General features: G+C 36.3%; 2 protein-coding genes across 2 annotated transcripts; one reads left to right on the top strand and one right to left on the bottom strand.

Moving 5' to 3' along the window:
* Positions 1 to 298: 298 nt before the first annotated feature.
* Positions 299 to 3,228, bottom strand: LOC141643998 (uncharacterized). Its single transcript, XM_074453418.1, has 4 exons — positions 2,876 to 3,228; positions 2,341 to 2,696; positions 1,187 to 2,259; positions 299 to 1,099 (listed from the first exon to the last, which is right to left on the bottom strand). The coding sequence occupies exons 1-4, from the start codon at positions 3,226 to 3,228 to the stop codon at positions 299 to 301; spliced, it is 2,583 nt and encodes an 860-aa protein (XP_074309519.1).
* A 4,373-nt stretch (positions 3,229 to 7,601) lies between these two features.
* Positions 7,602 to 10,844, top strand: LOC141603332 (endoglucanase 17-like). Its single transcript, XM_074422894.1, has 8 exons — positions 7,602 to 7,966; positions 8,297 to 8,503; positions 8,594 to 8,794; positions 9,023 to 9,115; positions 9,204 to 9,365; positions 9,468 to 9,579; positions 9,795 to 9,958; positions 10,245 to 10,844. Exons 1-8 carry the CDS (start codon positions 7,715 to 7,717, stop codon positions 10,575 to 10,577), a joined length of 1,524 nt encoding a protein of 507 aa, XP_074278995.1. The 5' UTR covers positions 7,602 to 7,714; the 3' UTR covers positions 10,578 to 10,844.
* The last annotated feature ends 10,979 nt before the right edge of the window (positions 10,845 to 21,823 follow it).

Raw genomic sequence — 21,823 nt, 5'->3', positions numbered from 1 at the left:
TTCCACTTGATTGTACCCTTTAGCCACTAATCTTACCTTGTATCTATCTACAATTCCATCTGGCTTGTATTTGACCTTGTACACCCATTTGGAGCCAATAGGTTTAAATCCCACAGGCAAAGATGTAAGATCCCATGTGTGATTATTTTCCAAAGCTTGCAACTCTTTTTGCATGACATGTATCTAAAGTGGATCAGACTTGGCCTGATTGAAGGTTGCTGGCTCAGGAATGAAAATTTTTTGATGAGAAGAGAGAGAACCACTCTGAACACTAAGAGATGCTGATTCTAATGAAGAATCAGTGTGTGTTAGCAGTGACGGATGTCCTTCTATGAGGAACTATAGGGCAAACAAATTCTTGGAATCTTGCAGGCATATGAACTTCCCTGGAAGAAATCCTAGGTAAGAAGGTGTCAACAGGAGTACCAGATGATGTATTAAGTGTAGTATCACTATTAGGAGAAATTTCATTGTTGATGTCAGTACTTGTGTGGACAGAATCAAAAGGAGTAGAATCAGGACCAGACTCACTCTTATTACTAGTATCACCACACACAGGTGAATGTGTAAGAAAAACATCCTCATCATCGGAACCAAGAGGATGATATGGATTGAACATAGCTGGCATTTGACCAAGAGGAGCAGACTGAGTTGTAGCTGCTGGAATAGTAGGATCAGACTTGTAGGGTAAGATGTTCTCATGAAAAACGAAATCTCTACTAATGTCAATCTTATGAGTAGTGAGATCATATAGCTTATATGCCTTTTGAGCAAATGGATATCCCAAAAAAATACATTTTCTGGCTTTGGAAGAAAATTTGCCTCTAAAATGTGAGGGAATCAATGCAAAACAGAGACACCCTATAAGCCTTAACTCATCATAGCTGCATTTCTTTTTAAACAACACTTCTGAAGGTGTTTTCCAATCTAGAATGGGAGTGGGCAATTTATTAATGATGTGTGTGGCTGCCAAGAGGCATTCTCCCCAAAATTTCTTACGTAAATGACCAAACAACAATAATGCTCTAACAGTCTCAACTAAATGCCTATGTTTTCTTTCAAATCGACTATTTTGTTGAGGAACCCCTAGTGCACTTTTCTGATGTACAATACCCTTTTCCAAGAAAAATTTAGAATATTATTGTTGTATGATCTCTGTTCCATTATCACTCCACACTATTTTTACCACTCCATTGTACTGAGTATTCACTTGGGTGATAAAACTCTTTATTGTATCATAAACTTGAAGCCTGTCCTTAAGAATAAAGGTCCAAGTAACCCTAGTGTGATCATCCACTATAGTTAGGAAATAAGAAGCCCCAGTGAAAGTAGCATGTCTATAATGTCTCCATAAGTCAATGTGTATCAAATCAAAAGCATGTAAAGCCCTAGAATTGCTTCTATTGAAAGGCAATTGATGCATTTTTGCAAGAACACAAGTTTCGAATTGAATATTGTTGATGCCATTACAATTAATCCCTTCAATGTGTTTCATCTTGGATAATGAAGTATGTCCTAAACGAGCATGAAACAATTCTACTTTACTACTGGAATTAGCTTTACAAGTATAAATGTTATGACCTTGTAAGCTAATATTATTACTACTCTTATTTTGAGCAGATTGAGACAGGTCCAACAGGTCTGACTTCAACTTGTAAAGTCCATCCGTTCTCTTACCAATGCCAACAATCTGATTATGCATTGGGTCCTGTATCAGGCATTTATCCACATCAAAACTGATCAGCAATTCATTGTCACACAATAGTTTACCAACAAATAGCAAATTATGCTTGAAGTCAGGAATATACAGAACATTGTGAAGCACTATCCCTAGTCTAATGTGCATAGTGCCTACCCGTGTCACTAACATACTAGTCCCATCAAGTAATCCCACTTTGACAGGTTTATCCAATTTCCTTAGGTTAAGAAACTGATCTATTAAAGAACTCATGTGGACTGTTGCGCCAGAATCGATAATCCATACAGAAGTTTGCATAGAACAAGAACAAGAAGTAGCATTTGGTACTAGAATTGTACCTGCAAAGTTCACAGCAGAGTAATCTATTCCACCATGAGAATTAAAACTTCCTTTACGTTTCATCTCCATCATCTGCTTGTAGATAGCTGCAATAATCTTTGGGTCCACATCAACATCACCATCACCAGAGCCATTTGTATCCGCAGCATGATGTGCAAAAGAATCAGTGACCAAAGGATTATCTTCTTTATTCAGCAACTCAGCATTGTGAGCATTAGAAGCTGAAAAACGTGCAAAATATAGTTCCTTCTGTTCGGGATGTAGAATGAAACAAGTAGCTCTGGTGTGACCAGTTTTCTAACAGTGATCACACCATCTCTTTTCCTTCTTCTGCTTCTTAGCGCTAGGTGCATCTTTTGTCCAGACATTCCATGGCGTAATTGATCTTGCATCTTTACTTTCCCCTGATTTAGAACAATTCCCTGAGTTAAATCTTCGATTAGCCGCCGTTGCACTGGAATCACTTTGTGAAGACATCATCTTTGAGAGCCGCTTTTGACTTTCAATTTGTTGAACAAGTGAATATGCCTTTGTCAGATTTGGTAAAGGATCCATAGAAAGGATATTTGTCTTCAAAGTGTCATAAGTATCATCGAGCCCCATGAGAAAAGTCATAACTTTCTCATGAGTGATAATTTCCAGAATTTTCTTCAAGAAACTGCAGGAGCATTTATCGAGAACTCCACAAGAACACTCAGTTAAAGGCTCCAGATCATCAATGTCATCCCAATGGCGTTTAAGCTTGTTGTAATATTCTGCAACGGACTTTATCTTGCGAAGAGTTCTTCAATTCCTTCTTCAATTGAAAGAGTAGTGGGGGCATTCGACTGTGCATACATATCATTAAGATCTGTCCACAGGCGCTTAGCAGATTTGCAGGTCATGAAACCATCCTTAATGTTTGGAGTCATGGAATTCAGTATCCAACAACGCACCATATAATCAGTGCGTAACCACTTCGAAAAACTTGGATCATTCTGCGCAGGTGTCGGCGTTGAACCGTCGATGAAGCCGCACTTGTTCTTCGTTGCTAACGCCATGACTATGCCTCGACTCCAGGTGAAGAAGCTTTTACCGTCGAAGGCAGAGGTGAGCATCATCCCTAGATGATCAGAGTTTGGAAGAAAGGTCGGATCATCGTACGGATTACTATGCGCAATACTTGATATGGAATCTGCTTCTGGAGCCATGGCGAATTGTGAAAGACCGATTGAATTGATCGTAATTAAAGACGAAGGAAATCAATAAAATCGTACTACGGACAAAATTGATTTGCTGTTTTTGAGATTTTGTTGAAGAACTTAATCAGAATCACTAAACTGAGGTAAAAGTAAGAAACGATAAGATTTGAAGAAATTGAAACACGAAATAACAATCGAAATCGAAAAAATTTGATTGACGAAAGAAACCCTAATTTTTAGGAATTTTTTATTTTGATATGTAGAATGCGGAATTAAAGTCGATTTCAACATGAATCAAGAGACAGACTAAACCTGCTCTGATACCATGTGAAATGATGAAATTGAGACGTGTTTATCTCCATGGAAGCAAGAGTACGCCATGGATGAAGCTCGACCGAAGAAAAAGTCACTGGAAGTTTAGAGAGATATTGTATAGTAAGAGAGAAAGAGTAAATAAAATGAGATTTATTATTGATAATTAATCTGTACAAGTGTGTTTCTTTCTTATATACAAAGCGCTGACGTCATATATGTACATGTAACTAACACTGACACCTATTACTCTTCATACAAAATATAGTCATATGAGATCTTATTTGATTTATTGTCATGAATGCTATAAGAATATCAAACTTTTATTATTTTTAATAATGTGTAACTAAAGATATTCACGTTGCAAAACGTGCCTCGACAAGTGTGATAACTGTTACCTTTGGTTTGGATGGAAGAGAGTAATACAATAACGAGAAAATAACCAATTAATGAGATACCACTATTATTTAAAAAAAAAAATTATACATACCATGCATTTATTGTACGGGTTCTAAACTACTTATAAACTACATACTCCATAATAGGAAAAATATTTTTTGAAAACTATATGGAGGGAATATCACTCTCTCTAAACATTATATGCATGGAAAACTCTCTCTATAGTAATTCAATTTTTTTTTCCAATAAATCTGAAGAGTGAAGACCCATCAAGTTATTCATCTTTACTTGTTTATGCGAGACATGTTCCTTTCGACTTGTATCTCTTAAATCTTAATCTATCTGGTCCGTTTTTCTTAAGACCATTGCTTTTGGTCTGAAATAAGACGGGTAATATGTCATCATTTTACAATAAAATGTTGTTATTTTTTTATAACATGTTACCATAATTGTTCACATCATTTTCAGGGTAAAAAATGACACCCCTAGTCGTAACATTTTGTGAATTAATTGGTTACATTTTCTTAAAAAATGAAAATATTTTATCCGTCTGACAAATAAGATCAAAAATGTCCGTTTGAAACAAGAATTTGTGTAATCTATATTCTATCTTCACCCTCTGGAATCCCGCTTGTCATGTGCTTCTTCTGTTTAACTGTCCTTTAGTTTTGTTCCTATCGACTGGGAATGCAGTATTGCAGTGCTTTTACTACCTTGTATACAAAAAGGCTAGACCCGAAATTTGATCTATCGGACTATTGGAGTATTCACTTTTGATACATGGAGGCAACCGGATGATCGAAATCTGCAATAGACAACAATTCGATACCCGAAATAATATACAACTTGGATATTTTGTAGATTCACCTATTAGATACGCTTTTCTCCAAGAAATGATCGACCCTATTAAATGCCTCAGGTTAAACGATTCCTCTTAGACCACCCCCAAGCAAGATCAATTGGGAGGGGTCAATTGGTGAAAAGTCACCTTAATCCACATTTAAGCAAAAGATTAGGATGACCCAAGGGTTGTAAAGGTGAGAAGAGGTCAATTGGTGACTTTCACTTGCTCAAATTGACCCAATAATTGACCTTACATGTGTCAAATTGTAATTGGTTACAATATTTAAAATCCAATAAAAAAAGAAAACTAATATATTAACATTAAAAGTACAAAGAGTATGCGTTTTTTTTAATGTATGCGGCTTTTTTAATTATGTATGCGGTTTTTTTAATTATGTATACGCTTTTTTTTAATGTATGCGGCTTTTTTTAATTGCTCAAATTATGTATGCGGCTTTTTTAATTATGTATGCGGGTTTTTTATTGTCAATGAAATCGGCTTTTCGATTATTAAATTTTAACTTTGTTATTTAATAATTTTTTTCCGAAGTATACGTCATTAAATTAATGTTTAATATATTGGAGTACTTTTATTTTTTTTAAATTACAATAAAAACTTGTGTATAATTAGTTAGTAAATAATAATTGAAAAAAGTAAGAGAAAGGTTATAGTGGGGTAGAGTGTAGAAAATGATTGGAAATGTTAGAAAGTGGAAAATGATTGGATTAATTGACCCAGGTCGTGACCTTTTGCTTGGGAGGGTGAACATGGGTCAAGTTAATAAGGAGTGATTAAGAGTAAAATTCTAATTGACCCTATTAAATCGACCTTTTGCTTGGAAATGGTCTTATGAGATAAGACTACAAACCACACTCCTAATTCCGGCATGAATTTAGAGCAATACTAATGGAGTATAATTAATAATCACCATAACTATATCTCTTATCAGTCATCAACAAAAATACATCACAATAATGGAGTATAATTTGGTCCATATGGCTCGGTTCATGTATTTATTTGGGTCCAATCGGACCGCACCAACATAAATATGGTCTAGTCCACTTTTCACCTTTTCACCCTTATTTGGTCTTAGGTCCACAAAATTTGGTCGGATCCAGTACCGGACCGATAAACACCCCTACGGGCCCTACGGGTAAGGCTACGCACGTGACCCGTTTTGTACTAAAAACACTGATAATCTCACCCTTGAAGGAGGTCATGAGGAAAGTCAATTTTCACTCTCCCAAGCAGAAGGTCGCGACCTAGGTCATCAACCTAATCATTATCCACTTTACAACATTCCTACTATCATATTATATACTTCTCTCTTACTTTTTCTAATTTTACAAATATATTCATTATCCTTTTTCTGTGTCCAACAAACCAGAAAATGACACCTATTGAGTCATGGAAGAGGTCACCAAATGAAGCAAAGGTCACAAATTGACCTCCAAAGATCACAAATTGACCTTTGGTCACAAATTAGCAACTTTGGTCACCAATTAAGTAGCTTAATTAAGTCACTAACCATGATCAAGCAAGGTCATGACCAAGCAATTGACCTTGCTTGGGGATGGTCTTAGACCATCCCCAAGCAAAAGGTCGACTTAATCGGGTCAATTAGAATTTTACTTTTAATCACTCATTATTAACTTGACCCATGTTCACCCTCCCAAGCAAAAGGTCACGACCTGGGTCAATTAATCCAATCATTTTCTACTTTCTAACATTTTCAATCATTTTCTACACTCTACCCCACTAAAACCTCTCTCTTACTTTTTTCAATTATTATTTACTAACTAATTATACACAAGTTTTTATTGTAATTTTAAAAAAATAAAAGTACTCCAATATATTAAACATTAATTTAATGACGTACACTTCAGAAAAAAATTATTAAATAACAAAGTTAAAATTTAATAATCGAAAAGCCGATTTCATTGACAATAAAAAAACCGCATACATAATTTGAGCAATTAAAAAAAGCCGCATACATTAAAAAAACCGTATACATAATTAAAAAAACCGCATACATAATTAAAAAAGCCGCATACATTAAAAAAACCGCATACTCTTTGTACTTTTAACGTTAATATATTAGTTTTTTTTTATTGGATTTTAAATATTGTAACCAATTACAATTTGACACATATAAGGTCAATTGTTGGGTCAATTTGAGCAAGTGAAGGTCACCAATTGACCTCTTCTCACCTTTTCAACCCTTGGGTCATCCTAATCTTTTGCTTAAATGTGGATTAAGGTGACCTTTCACCAATTAATCCCCCAATTGACCTTGCTTGGGGGTGGTCTTAGGAATTGGCTAAATTTACTCTCTTCTATTCACTATATTCTTCCCTTTCCTTTTTATACAAGGAATAAGAAACCGATTTTGGACCACACAAAACACACTACCTCACATGTAATTTAATTTGGACCACACAAATCAACCCGAAAAAGAAAATAGGGAAAAAAACCCTGAATAATCCGAATAAAGAAATAGGGAAAAAAATGGTGAATTTGAGGGATTACAATTTCAATAGGTCTTGGTATAGACGGGTGGGGCGAACAGACGGGTAAAGACTTCTAATAAAATGGGTAGGGGGACAAAGTGAGAAAACCCCATGTGCTCCCCACTTTATGACAAATGGGTATTTTGTGAGGAAAAATGGTATCCGTCTATACGTATAGATGGATAGTGTCCGTCTATAATGAGAATTTGTGTTACAATTTTTGTTTTGGTTTTGAACACTTGGAAAGTAGATTTACAATTTACAACCCCACTTATCCATCTATAAATACCCAAGCAACCCTTTCAGTTTCCACTACCCACTCAAAAACCGTCGTCGTTTTTCCAGTTGGGAAGGCGAAACAAGTCAATTTCACACCACCCTTTTGTCTTCCCAAAAAACAAAACTCTCTTTCCCTCCAAAAATAGCAACAATGGCTTCTTCTTCTTCTTCAACCCATGTTTTCTGCATAATACTCTGCATTTTGACGACATTTCTCCTAAGTAATGCCTACCCTTTTCACCCAAGCTCTCACCGGCCTGGCCACTACGCTTCCCATAACTACAGAGATGCTCTCACTAAATCTATTCTCTTTTTTGAAGGACAACGCTCTGGAAAACTCCCTCCTAACCAAAGGATGACTTGGAGGAAGGATTCTGGTCTTTCTGATGGTTCTGATGCCAATGTATGTTTTCTTCTTTTTCTCCCTTTCATTACTCGACTTGTTTGTGTTAATTACGGAATATTAGTTAAGCTAATCGCTTCTTTTATGGGTTTTATTCTAATTTGTATAACAAACCTTGACTTGCTTAGTTGTTATTGTTTGCGGCTATAAAAAATGACAATTTTATGTTAAAAAGTTGCCATTTTAGAATAATAAAAAATGTCCGCGATGTACGATGGTCTTACACAATAATTTGTACGACTTGTTAGGGTAAGCTTGTGTACATTCGACACCTTAAAAGTTCAATTGGGTAAAGAATTAACATTTGGAAATGGGAAATTGAAAATGCAGGTAGATTTGGAAGGAGGGTACTATGATGCAGGGGACAATGTCAAGTTTGGATTTCCAATGGCATTTACAACAACAATGTTATCATGGAGTGTCCTTGAATTTGGTGGGGTTATGAAATCCGAACTCCAAAACGCCAAACAGGCGGTCCGTTGGGGTACCGATTACCTCCTCAAGGCCACTGTCCAACCTGATACCATCTATGTTCAGGTATATATATTTCCAACTCCTGGTTCATGTTTGCCGACCCCAAATAATTTTCGATCTGTAATTGGTAATTTGTTGTGGGGGAATGTTCAGGTGGGGAATGCACAACAGGACCATTCTTGCTGGGAGAGACCAGAAGACATGGACACACCAAGAAATGTGTATAAAGTTGACAAGAATACCCCTGGAACTGAGGTGGCTGCTGAAACTGCTGCTGCTTTAGCCGCTGCTTCGATGGTTTTCAGGAGGAGTGACCCTGCTTACTCTAGAACCCTCCTTGACCGTGCCATTAGCGTACTTTCTTAAATCACTCCTCTAATTTCGCTTCTGTTTTTTTTTATTTGTCTAAACATGCCTAACTTTTTCCACAGTCAAAAGTTATTGGTCCTTGTTATCTCATCAAAAGCCAAAAAAAATAATTTAAAATGTTATGACGAAGTATAGTTTACTAACTATTCACAAAATTATAGAATAAGACGGTAAAATTTGACTTGGGAATTTTGATGTTATTGTGAGAATTAGGTGTTTGAGTTTGCTGATAAGTACAGAGGATCCTACAGTGATGGTCTCAAGGATGATGTTTGTCCATTCTATTGCTCGTACTCGGGTTACGAGGTAATAATAATAATTAGCATGAAAATGATTACTCACAAGGCTTAAAATGAGTGGGTGATAATCTTAATTTATGTTTGGTTGGATAAAGGATGAGCTATTGTGGGGAGCAACATGGCTCCACAGGGCAACTAGGAACACAATGTACCTTAATTACATTCAAAGAAATGGCCAAGTCCTTGGTGCTTCTGAGGAAGATTTCACCTTTGGTTGGGACAATAAGCATGTTGGTGCCAGAATGCTTCTCTCCAAGGTACTCGCTCCCGGCCTTCAGATCCCAACTGTTCTGAAATTTTAAAATCTCGCTCACGAAAGATTGTAAAATAATTTTTTCTAACTTGGTAAATATTGTCAGTCCTTCATGGTTCAAAGAATGCAAGCACTCCATGAGTACAAAGGCCATTCTGATAGTTACATATGCTCCCTCATTCCTGGTGCTCCTTCCTCCTCCGCCCAATACACTCCGGGTAAATACAATGCTTTCGGGCTGATCTATTGGTCTCGTTTGACTTTACTAGTAAATTGATTTGATTTTAAGCGTTACTTTTCCAAATACAACTTATACTATACGTAGCAGCGTATGTATAATTGAATCGGTTTAAATCACATATGGTTTGACAACTAAAGTCAAAAGAGGACCACGAAATTGGCATTTACTAACGGTTAATAAATGGGATGACAGGAGGACTGTTGTTCAAGATGAGTGACAGTAACATGCAATACGTAACATCAACATCGTTCCTGCTCTTAACATATGCAAAGTACCTCAAGGCTTCTCGTATGACAGTTTCATGTGGTGGTACCATTATTACTCCCAGAACTCTCAGAACCATTGCTAAGCAGCAGGTACTTACATCACCCTTATCACATGTTCTTTGCACTTCTCTACGACTGCGACTACGACTACGACTACGACGTACTTATCTATCACTTAATTTTCTTATTTCATTTGTCCTAGACTGATTTTTACAAAAATCGTGTAATACAATTCGCAATAGTTAAATTGGAGCGTCCGACATTACTTCCCGTCTCTTTTGAGAATTCGCGAAAATCCTAATCATTGCTGTTACTACTACAATTTGTTAGCTGAATTTATGCTACTCTGCTGTTAATTGATTGATTATAACAACAGGTGGACTATATACTGGGGTCGAACCCACTGAAAATGTCCTACATGGTAGGGTATGGTCCAAAATACCCACAGAGAATCCATCACCGAGGATCCTCTCTACCTTCCATTGCAAACCACCCTCAGAAGATTCAATGCTCAGCAGGGTTCGACATGATGCACTCGCAGTCACCCAACCCTAATGTTCTAGTAGGGGCTATTGTCGGCGGGCCGGACTTCCATGACGGGTTCGAGGATCAACGGGACAATTACGAGCAATCAGAGCCTGCCACTTATATGACTGCTCCTCTTGTGGGTGCCTTGGCTTACTTGGCTCATTCCTTTGGCCAACTCTAAACAACTCCCTTGTCTAAGCTAGGGTACTTACCCTTACTTTTAAGGGGATATCTCCCTTTATTATATGGGTCTATGTTAAGTATATTTATTATCATTCCTCTTCCGCCTAGTAAGTGTAATTAGTGGCAATGCGTTAGGATCGAGATTTGAGCTGGAGGCTGGAGCCCCTTGATCATGTAACAAGAGTGGTTCTGCTTTTAATTATTACTATGGAGTATTGTTTGTGAAATGTCACGACTTTGTCTTGAGTAAGCTATATTCAAATTCTATCTAGGGTTAAAACTTTAACGGATAATTCACGCGGTACCCCTAAGGTTTGCCACTTTGCACGAAATACCCAAATTTTTGATCCGTAAATCTTAAAGAGGTCATAGCTCGTGTTTACGAGTTCCAAAAGTGACGAATTTTTTTTCTAAATCGCTCATCTTTCCAAGAACTAGAATTTGAAAAAAAAATTTGTCGCATTTGGATTCCTCTACTAGGAGTTATTGTGCGTCAAAGTTTTTTCGATCGAACAAACTTTGAGTGAGCATATCTCTAGGTCACGAGTTTCAAAGTCGTCAAATTTTTTTTTCAGATCGTAGTACTCGAAAAGACGATCGATTTGAAAAAAAAAATCTTCACTTTCTGAGTCCGTAAATACGAGTTATGACCTCTTTAAGTATTTCGGATAAAAAATCTGGGTATTTTGTGCAAAGTGGCCAACTTCAGGGGTACCGCGTGAATTATCCGAAACTTTAATCGTACGTATGAATTTTAAGAAAAAGAGATTCAAACATATACTTAATTTTTTCATACCACATCAATGATAACATTGAATATCTTTAGTTACACATTACTAAAAATTATAAAAATTTGATATTTTTATAGCATTCATGACAATAAATTAAACAAGATTTCACATACTATATTTTGTTTTATAAATTAAAAATAATATCAAAGATTTTCTACGATCATGTATAGTGTTAAGATTCTCAATGTTACCATTTGTATGTGGTATGGAGGGAGTATTATTTAAGCATAGGATAATACTTTAACATACTAAATACAAGACACTATACTTACTAGAAGTTATGATTGAAGAGTCTATCGATCCAAAATACTGAAGAGGGGGGGGGGGGGGGGGGGGGGATTGAATTGAGGATTTGAAACTTTTTAAAGCTTTTTCGATTGTATGGATATAATTGATTATTTAAAGTTTATTGATTAAACTTTAGCTAATCAACTATTGAACAAGTAAAACGAAATAACCAAACGAATGAAAGAGATGAGACACACGGTTTTTGAAGTGGTTCAGTTTCACAAATCGAAACCTACGTCCACTATTCTCGATTAATAAATTTAGTACCTTTCGACGGATTACAAATTTACTAACCCAACTCGTACAACTAACTCTAGTTGTAACTCAATGAGTACCGTTAAATACTCGAGTGACTAACTTACGCTAATAAGAAATCAGTAATGATTCTTGCAAAGGTTCACGTAATTGAACAAGTAAGAAATCTATTGAGCACTATTATCTTATAACGATAACTTAACAAATGAATATACGAGTTTAAAGCACACGACCTTTTAAAATAGCAAATCCGTTTTTTGCTTGAAATACACGGTTTTGCTCTTTGAAAATAAAATCAATTTTATGCTTAAGGTCTCTAGTTTAAATGTTGTAAAAACAAAGTATTTATAAGAAGGAAAGAGCAAGGCACACCCGGTTTCATGAAACCCTAATGGCCGAAAGAGGAGATATGTAAACAAATCATATCTTCTATTATTTCTTTCCTTAAAGTCTAAAAGATAATAAAGAATATTCCAAAAGATAGAATATAATTTATTCAATTATTATCTTTTCCATAAATTCTAAGATATGATAAGATTTCTTATAACAAGAATATCTTTTACCATAAACAACCATATCAAGTAAGATATAAAAGATATGTAAAAATATTCCTTATATAATAAAATCTTTACAAAATATACCTTAGGTTACACGAGATGTCACGGCTCATATGCCTCGTGACTCGTGCAAACCCTAGCTCAATATTTGGGTTAGAATTTAGGTTTTAAGAGAGGCTACAATAAAACCCTAATTAGTAGCATGGTCCAACTCATAAGTTAACCCAAAACGACTACTAACCAACGTTTAACATAAAACCGAACTCCGCACTAAACCGAGCTTTATTAAATAAATACTCTTACTAAAACATTTAAAATAAACTTTAAAACAATTTTTAAAAACAAATTTTGAAACAATATATGTCGTGTATAATAAACTCAGCATCTCAATGTTATAGTAGAAGAGCTATAACATTGAGCTCTTTTACTAGTTATGTTATACCTGCAAAGCTATTACTTCACTAATACGAGAAATTCACTCTTAGTTACCATTACGAGATAATCACCTATACTATTCTAATCTTCATAGGAGATCTTCGAGTATAGGCTACTTCATCATCCAAGCTCGACTAATCTTTAGACGGTCTTCGTCTTCATATAATACTTGAATGAATCTTCAGATAATGTGATCTTCAATTGAGGCTTGATCACTATATACTTCCATTGCAATTTTCTTTGTTGCTTGTAATAAATAAGTTTAATCTAAAAGACTTAAACAAACGATTACGCGCAACGAGTATATGTAAATTATAAAGCACCTTGACATCATCAAAACATAAACATATATACTATATGGTTCAACAAATTCCCCCTTTTTGATGATGGCAAGTCTCCTAAAATTGTGACTAAGTATAAAGTTCCCCCTCAATAATACCGTCATCTTAATAATAAAGATCAAAGCAAGATCAAGACGATTAACATAAAATCAAAACATAAGGAATTTAAGAGACAATTGGTCTTGATAAGGAGCAAGCTTAGGTAGATGCTTACCATAGGTGTTCTTTCCCCCTCTTGACATCATCGAAAAGTTAAGAACAAATATAAAATGACTAGAATAATATAAGACGAGACAAGAGATAAAAACGTTATAGAGAACAAATTAATCACGCATAACCATAAGCACCTAGAAGATTAATTGTCATACAAACTTAGAAAAACATGTTTTAATGCCAATGAGCCGAATAAACATGTTTGAAGAGGTACTTGGGCCATAATCCACAAGTACATGCCAAAATGGGCCGAATTAAATTTGCAAAATACACCACTAAGAGAAAGAAAAGATACTAAAAATAGAAAGAGCTAAATAAGCAAGGTGAGGCAAGGTCAAATGTTACGGGTTTTGTACGGGTTCACATAGTCGAGACGAGTGCGATGTTCCAAGGCATCAAGACGGTCAAACGAGCTCCTCATGAGTTGAGCAAGACTTTGAAGACTACGTTCAAAGTTGAGAACCTTCAATGACAACGCTTTTGTGGCCTCCAAAGTGAGCGATTGATCGTTCGCCATAGCCTTTCCATGCATTACCAACGCACCTCCTTGACTTGTAAAGAAGGTAAGACGATCTCCATGTGGGAACACTTCCCCACGGATGGCCTTCAACTCCCTCTCAAAACCCGACAACCTCTTATCCACCTCATCCATCCAAGCATAAACCCGAGTAGAATCCAACCTCGACTCCAAAGACCGTGATGGTCCAACTTGCGATAAAACCGTAGCCAAGGTAGTAGATTGTTCCTCGAATTTCTCCATCAAAGTAGTCATAAAACTTTCCATTTTAACCTCCATTGCCCCCAAACCCGATTCATTAGGAGCCTTCTCAACATCCTTCACAAGCACTAACTCGGGCCCATCAACCACAAGACCCATAAGCTTAATGAACCGGTCACACATACAATCCTTAACACTTACACCGTAACTATCCCGTCCCACAACTTATTTTATCTCTAACAACCGAGACACCCACATCCCATATGGAAGATCAATTGTTGTGCAAAATTTCTCCTTCATAACCGTGAGACTCGTTTGGACTATACGTGAAGAGTTTATGGATTCAAGAACCTAAGAGGGGGAGAGGTGAATTAGGTACTATTTTAAAAATTTCAACTTGAACTTTATTGGATTAAAGTAAGTGTTACTCAAGAGTATGGAGAACTGTTACTATACGTGAAGAGTTTATGGATTAAGGTGTGTACTTGCCAAAAACTGAAGATAACAATGGTTCTGACTGTTGCTATTCATCTTAGCGTATGGAGTACAAACTACAGAACGAATGTGACAGTATGGAGAACTGTTACTCAAGAGTGAAGCAAATAACAAAACTAAACAATATAAAAGCAGCGGAATAAAAGCAAGTGAAGATCAAACAAGAGATTTTTGAATTGGTTCGGCAAGAACTCAAGTGCCTACGTCCAATCTACTTTTTATTGATTAATTTTAGTGATCTACTCCGACTACTAAAAAACCCGTACAATAAAAAGACCAACAACCTACTCCGGTTGTGACACAAGTTCAAGGACTACTCCGTCCTAGAACAAAACAACTCGCAACCTACTCCGGTTGCCAAAGAGTCAAAGGACTACTCCGTCCTAAACTCTACACTCTAACTTAGAACGTTTATGGATCAAGTTTCCACGGACTGATTCTTAACAAGAATTGATATGGACAACTTACAAGATTAAACGGTTCATAAGTGAGAGAGTTTAGTACTTAAAGCAATAGTGGTTATGATTGTAACACTTGAAGATTTTTAAAAGCTTTGCAAAACAATACAACAGTTTTAAACTTTGAAAATAATTTTTCAAACTTAAATAAATTCTCAGAAAAAGTCTTGTGGAAAAGATGAGATGAGGCACTCCTTTTATAGAGAGGGCAAGCAAGGTAGGTGATTTAAGGTTTTGAAATTCAAAGGTCTTCACATGTGATGAAGACTAACTCTTCCCCAAACTTGCACAAAAGAAGGTACTCTTTCAAGAGGCAAAAGAAGAAAAGAAGGTTTGTAATTATCTAAAAGAAGGCTTTGGTTTTTCAGAAAACAAAGAGTGGAAAATAAGTCACAAAATGACAAGATTTCACATAAATGGCAAAAAGCAATCCTTGTTTTACAAAAGACCAAGGAGACAAATTGGCACAAAGAGGAAACAATTTGAATTGACAATTAGCTAAACCTTTTTTCTAGAAACCCAAATCTTTAGAAAGAAATCTGAAAGTCATCATTTAAATCCAAGCCATTTAAAAAGATAAAAATGATTTTCGAAAGGTGAAATTGAGTTTCAAGTGTTACGGACCAAGGTGACAGTCCAGGCTATTGTTACTTGTAAGGGTAACAGTAGTCTTGACTGTTATTATTGCTTTTAAATACTCTACTCCCTAGCTTGTACATTAGATGGCACAAATGACTCTAAACTTTGGGTGATAAACAATTTAACACATCTTAATCCAAGCTTGATTTGTTCATAAAATCTGAAAAGATAAAATAAGAGAACACACATTAAATGGGCATGTTATCATTAATCAAGGGAACCCAACAATACGGTTTAAGACAAGACTTGCTAAATTAACCTTTTGACCCTCCAACCATGAATAAATGATTATTGCTTCATAACTCGAAATCTTGTCCCTTCCTCCCCTTTTCGTCACAATTGTGTTCCAAAGCAAAATTAAGGAGCAACTTGATTTTGGCCGAGAGAGGACGAACAATAATATTACCACCATCCGACCCGACTTCCTCGGAATACTTCTTAATTAACAACTCCTTTTCACCAACATTATTAGACCACTCAAGACTCGGATTAACATCAATTCAGTCATTAGGAACCGAAAAAGCAGAGCAAAAATCCGAAATAGAGACCGTCACATCTACACCATTGACCGCCGCATGCAAGACCCCTTTCTTAATTTTCACACTAGCGAAAAATTGAATAACTTCAACCGGATAAATTGGACCCGAAAACTGACTAATGTGACTCCATTCTTGAAAATCAAGAAAATCAACGAAAAACTTAAGAGCCAGAACATTAATCAACCAAGACTTAGGATAATACCTTCCTCCATGGATTGAGTAAGGCAAGACACGAGAAACAAGGATACTCTCATCATGTTTCAGACGAACTCGGTTTAAGCCTTCCCGTGTTGCGCTTTTCGAGACATCTCAGAGTAGAGTCCTCGAAACACCATTCCTTATAATGACCTCGGGTTCATCAATATCATTCCTCTCATCAACAACTACTTTGTTCTTTTCCTTAAAAAGACGGCGTCTTTTTCCCTCGGACATCGTATCGTCTCGACCGTGAAACAGAGGTGTGGACGATTGTGGGTGTGGTGAAGGAAAGGTAGGACAATTAGGATTATGAGATGGTAGTGGTGATGGAGGATTGTTGAAGGTGCGATTTTGTTGATGTCGAGTTGAAGACCAGATTTTTCCATGGTGATTATTCATGGTGATGGTGATGGTTGAGCGAAGAAGATGATGGTAAGATTTGTGTAGATTTTTTGAAAAGAGAAAAAGTTGAGCAAGTGGGGTGTGGTAGAGGTTACACGGCATTAGGGGGGTTAATTATAAGGGTCTAAGTCTAGGGTTAGGTATATGGCAAGTGTCATATGAAATATGGTAAGTACAATTTAAGGTAAGTGATAAAGTATGGTAAAATATAAGATAGATATTATGAATTGTATTAGAGATAGGAAAGTTTGAACGTGTGATTTTGTGGAGCAATATAGGAGAATTTGTATAATTTGGAAAATAAAAGATATGGTGTATCTTGACTAATTTTATGAAAGGATAAAGTTTGTATGCTAATCAAATTCTAAATAACAAATAGAATATATATGATAAATGTTTTCCTATAAAAGAAATTATTCATGCAACGCAATATACGGACACAGTCATACAATCTTAACTTTAACTAGTCAGTCATTAGGAAATTAAACACATATAGAAGCTTAGGTACCACTGATTAAACCAATTTCCAACCGTAAAGTCTCAAAACGTTCTCTAGCTAATGATTTTGTCAAAATGTCTGCCTATTGTTTTTCAGTACTACAAAATTCAAGTTTTATATTCCCTTTCTCAACATGGTCTCGAATAAAATGGTGTCTTATTTCAATATGTTTAGTTCGTGAATGTTCTGCAGGATTTTTAGAAATAATTATCGCACTAGTATTATCACATAAAATAGGAATACATCCTACGTCAACACCATAATCACGTTGTTGCTTAAGCCATAATAATTGAGTACATACCAGTCCTACAACGATATATTCGGCTTCAGCAGTTGAGAGGGCAACCGAATTGTGTTTCTTCGAACCCCACGTAATAATACACGGTCCAACGAATGTGGCAACACCCGACGTGCTTTTTCTGTCTAGAGAACATCCTGCATAGTCGGCATCGGAATAACCGATTAGATCGAAGTTACACTCCATCGGATACCATAGATATAGTTTGGCCGTTCCAATTAAATACTGTAAGATTCGTTTTACGGCCGTCATATGCGATTCTTTGGGAGATGATTGATATCTCCACAAACGCATACTCTAAACATAATGTCGGGTCTACTTACAGTCAAATATAACAATGACCCAATCATCCCACGGTAAGTTGTTTCATCAACCGGTTTACCGTCTTCATCTAATGTCAATTTCTTATCTGAAACCATCGGTGTAGGAATAGCATGAGAATTTTCCATTCCAAACTTGCGAATCAATTCCTTGATATATTTTTGTTGATGGATTTTAATGCCTTCATCAGTTTGTTGTATTTGCAGACCTAGGAAGAATTTCAATTCTCCCATCATACTCATTTTGAACTCGAAAGTCATCAACTCAGAGAAATACTTGCATAAGCTTCGGTTGGTCGATCCAAAGATAATGTCATCGATGTAGATTTGAACAACCAAAAGGTCAGAACCCTCGGATTTTAGAAATAGGGTTTTATCAGCAGATCCTCTACTGAATCCACTGTCAAGTATAAACTTGGATAATCTGTCATACCATGCCCTTGGTGCTTGCTTCAATCCATATAGGGCTTTGTCTAACTTGAAGACGTGATCTTCAAATTTGCTATTCTAAAATCCGGGGGGTTGTTCTATGAAGACTTCTTCCTGTAGATACCCATTTAGAAATGCTGTCTTGACGTCCATATGGAAGAGCTTCATTCCTTTATGTGCTGCGAATGCTATTAGAAGTTTAATAGCTTCAAGACGAGCAACAGGTGCGAAAGTCTCGTCATAATCTATTACTTCTTGTTGATTATAACCTTGGACTACTAATCTTGCTTTGTTTCTGATAATGACTCCGACATCATCTAATTTGTTCCTAAAGACCCACCTTATTCCAATGACAGATCGATCTTTTGGTCTAGGAACTAAGTGTCAAACCTTGTTTCGTTCGAACTGTTGTAGCTCTTCTTGCATAGCTATAATCTAATCTGATTCTGCAAGAGTTTCATTGATATTCGCTGGCTCGATCATTGATAGAAAAAGTAGAAAGAGCAGAAATTATTCAAGGATCGTCTAGTTTGAACACCCTTCTTAATGTTTCCAAGAATATTGTCCATGGGGTGTGAACTCTTGTATTTCCATTTGGTTGAGGTGCTTGGTTCTTCATCGTTATTCGAGCTTGACCCAACTTCATTTGGCTCGGGATTGGAGGAAGTTCCCCCTGAATCCAATCCAGGTGTTGTATTGGAGACGTTTATAACTTCGGACTCTACACCTTGATTTGGATTCAATGTTATAGTAACATCACCTATAACTTTAGTTTGGGAGTCCTTATTTTGAGTCAATGTTATAGTATCATCAACTATAACTTTGGTTTTCTCCTTTTTATCTTTTGAGGAATGATCAAGTTCATCACTTGTTCCTTCAATCTCATTGTCCTCCAATTCCAATTCTGGGGGATCGTCTCTAGAAAGACGAAAGTCGGGTTCATCCAAGTCTTCTTCCTCATCCTGTAAGGGCTTATCAAACACGTTATCTTCATCAAAAATAACGTGGACACTTTCTTCAATACAAAGAGTTCTCTTATTGAAGACTTTGTAAGCTTTGCTATGATCTGAGTATCCTATGAAAATCGCCTCATCACTCCTAGGGTCGAATTTACTTAACCGATTTTTACCGTTATTGTGAACAAAACATTTACACCCAAAGCAACGAAGATGCGAGATATTAGGTATTCAACCTCTAAGGAGTTCGTAGGGGGTTTTCTTCAGAATAGGTCAAATCATAGCACGATTATGGATATAGCAAGAAGTACTAATGGCTTCAGCCCAAAAGTTACGAGGTAAACCACTACATAAAAGCATTGTACGAGCCATATCTTCCAATGTTCTATTCATACGTTCAACGACATCATTTTGTTGAGGAGTTATTGGTGCAGAAAAATTATGTCCTACACCATTAACTCTACAATATTCTATAAAAGTTTGATTATCAAACTCGGTGCCATGATCCGTACGAATAGATACAAGATTAGTTTTATATTTATTTTGAACACGTTTCATAAGACAATCAAATTCATCAAATGTTTCATCTTTTGAATGAAGGAAGATAGGCCATACATACCTTGAGTTATCGTCTACAAGAACAAAGACGTACCTGGATCCTCCTCTACTCCTTACCTTTATAGGCCCACATAAATCCATGTGTACTAATTCCAAGGCTTGATGTGTGCTTACTACTCTTTTAGGTTTGAATGATGATCTTACTTGTTTGCACCTAACACACGTGTCACACATCTTTTCTTGGTCGAACTTAATCTTAGGTAACCCTTTAACCAAGTTCCACTTCTTGAGTTTGTTCAAGGTTAGTGAGCTAATGTGACCAAACCGTTTATGCCACAAACAAGGATCATCAAATGTAACTTTCATGCATGAGAAAGAGTTAGTAGGCATAGCATTTAAATCTACCATATATACATTTCTTTTCCTGTGGCCTTCAAGGATAACATTGCTAGTTCCTTCTATTATAATGCGACAACTATCGTATGGAAGACAACTTTGTTACTTTTGTCGCATAGTTGAGATATGCTTAGCAAGTTATGTTTTAGACCGTCCACGAGATAAACATCACTGATCGCGTGAGATTTAGAAATTCCAATTTTACCAACGCCGATCACCTTTCCCTTTTTGTTGTCCCCGAACGTCACTTTTCCTCCATTGAAGGGCTTGAGTGAAAGAAATAGATTCTTATATCCGGTCATGTGTCTTGAACATCCACTGTCAAGATACCATTGATTGTTTTCTTTCACTACTTCCTGCAGAAGGGATTAGATACAGTTTTTAGGTACCCAAGCTAAGTTGGGTCCCTTATAATTAGTTACTTTGTATACTAAATCTTTTCGTACACAAACTTGCCTAATAATAGATTTTCTAAACCTTGGGTTATTTTGCTTAGGAGGAGTTCTAGGTTTAGGGTTTTCTCTTGGGTTAGGGTTTTCTCTTGGTCTAGGAATTTCTCTAGGTCTATTATGACTGTTTCCCTTGTGAACAGGTTTAGTAGGTTTAGGTTGACCATGGTTTTGTGAAGTGCTAGGTTTCTGGGTGTAATCAAAAGCCATGTTGTAGAACCAACGAAAGTTATTGTTCCTTTCTTCGTTAGGTTCCTCTATGGGGGATTCATCATCTTCGACAGTTGTGTCAGCAGTTTTAGCATGGTTGGCATTTTTTCGTATATCATGAGCCTTTTTGACGCAATTGTTTTGGATGTGACCCATATGACCACAGTAATTGCAAATCTGATATTCAGGAAGATTAGCGTACTTCCTTTTTCGGAAATCAAAGTCCGAAGGTGTTGATTTGCATTTAGCGTGATCTCTACGGCTGTAGCACTTGTGTCCTAACCCCATCTTCATATTATTGTCAGATTGTTCGGTTAGGAAGTTTAGGACTTTTGTGCTACCCTTCCACTTATCATGGACTTTCCTAGCATGTAGGATAGATCTTTTAGGGTTTTGATCTCTTCTTGACATTTTGTGTGATTTACATCATTATCCTTCTTAAAGTTGTCACGAAAGTCTTGGAATTGTTTGTTAAGAATGAATACAACGTCTGAATGTTGTTTCTTAACATTGATCATTTCGGTCTTAGATTCCTTTAATTGCTTTGTGAGGGAATCTATCTCTTTCTTTTGGTCTAAGATCACTGCTTCATTAGATGTGACCTTAGTTTCCAAAAGTTCTCTGGCTTTTCTAAGTTATAAAGTTATAGCTTCATTAGCTATAACTTTAGCTTGAAGATGCTTGATATTAAGCTTTAGGTCTGAAGTTATAGCTTCATTAGCTATAACTTTGGACTCTAATTCCTTCTTTTCAGCCATAGTAGAATCTAGTGTTGTTGCTTTCTCAGCTATAACCTTAGA

This window comes from Silene latifolia, chromosome 1 (assembly GCF_048544455.1).
Source record: "Silene latifolia isolate original U9 population chromosome 1, ASM4854445v1, whole genome shotgun sequence".
NCBI lineage: Eukaryota > Viridiplantae > Streptophyta > Magnoliopsida > Caryophyllales > Caryophyllaceae > Silene > Silene latifolia.
This window is presented reverse-complemented; position numbering and strand designations above follow the sequence as displayed.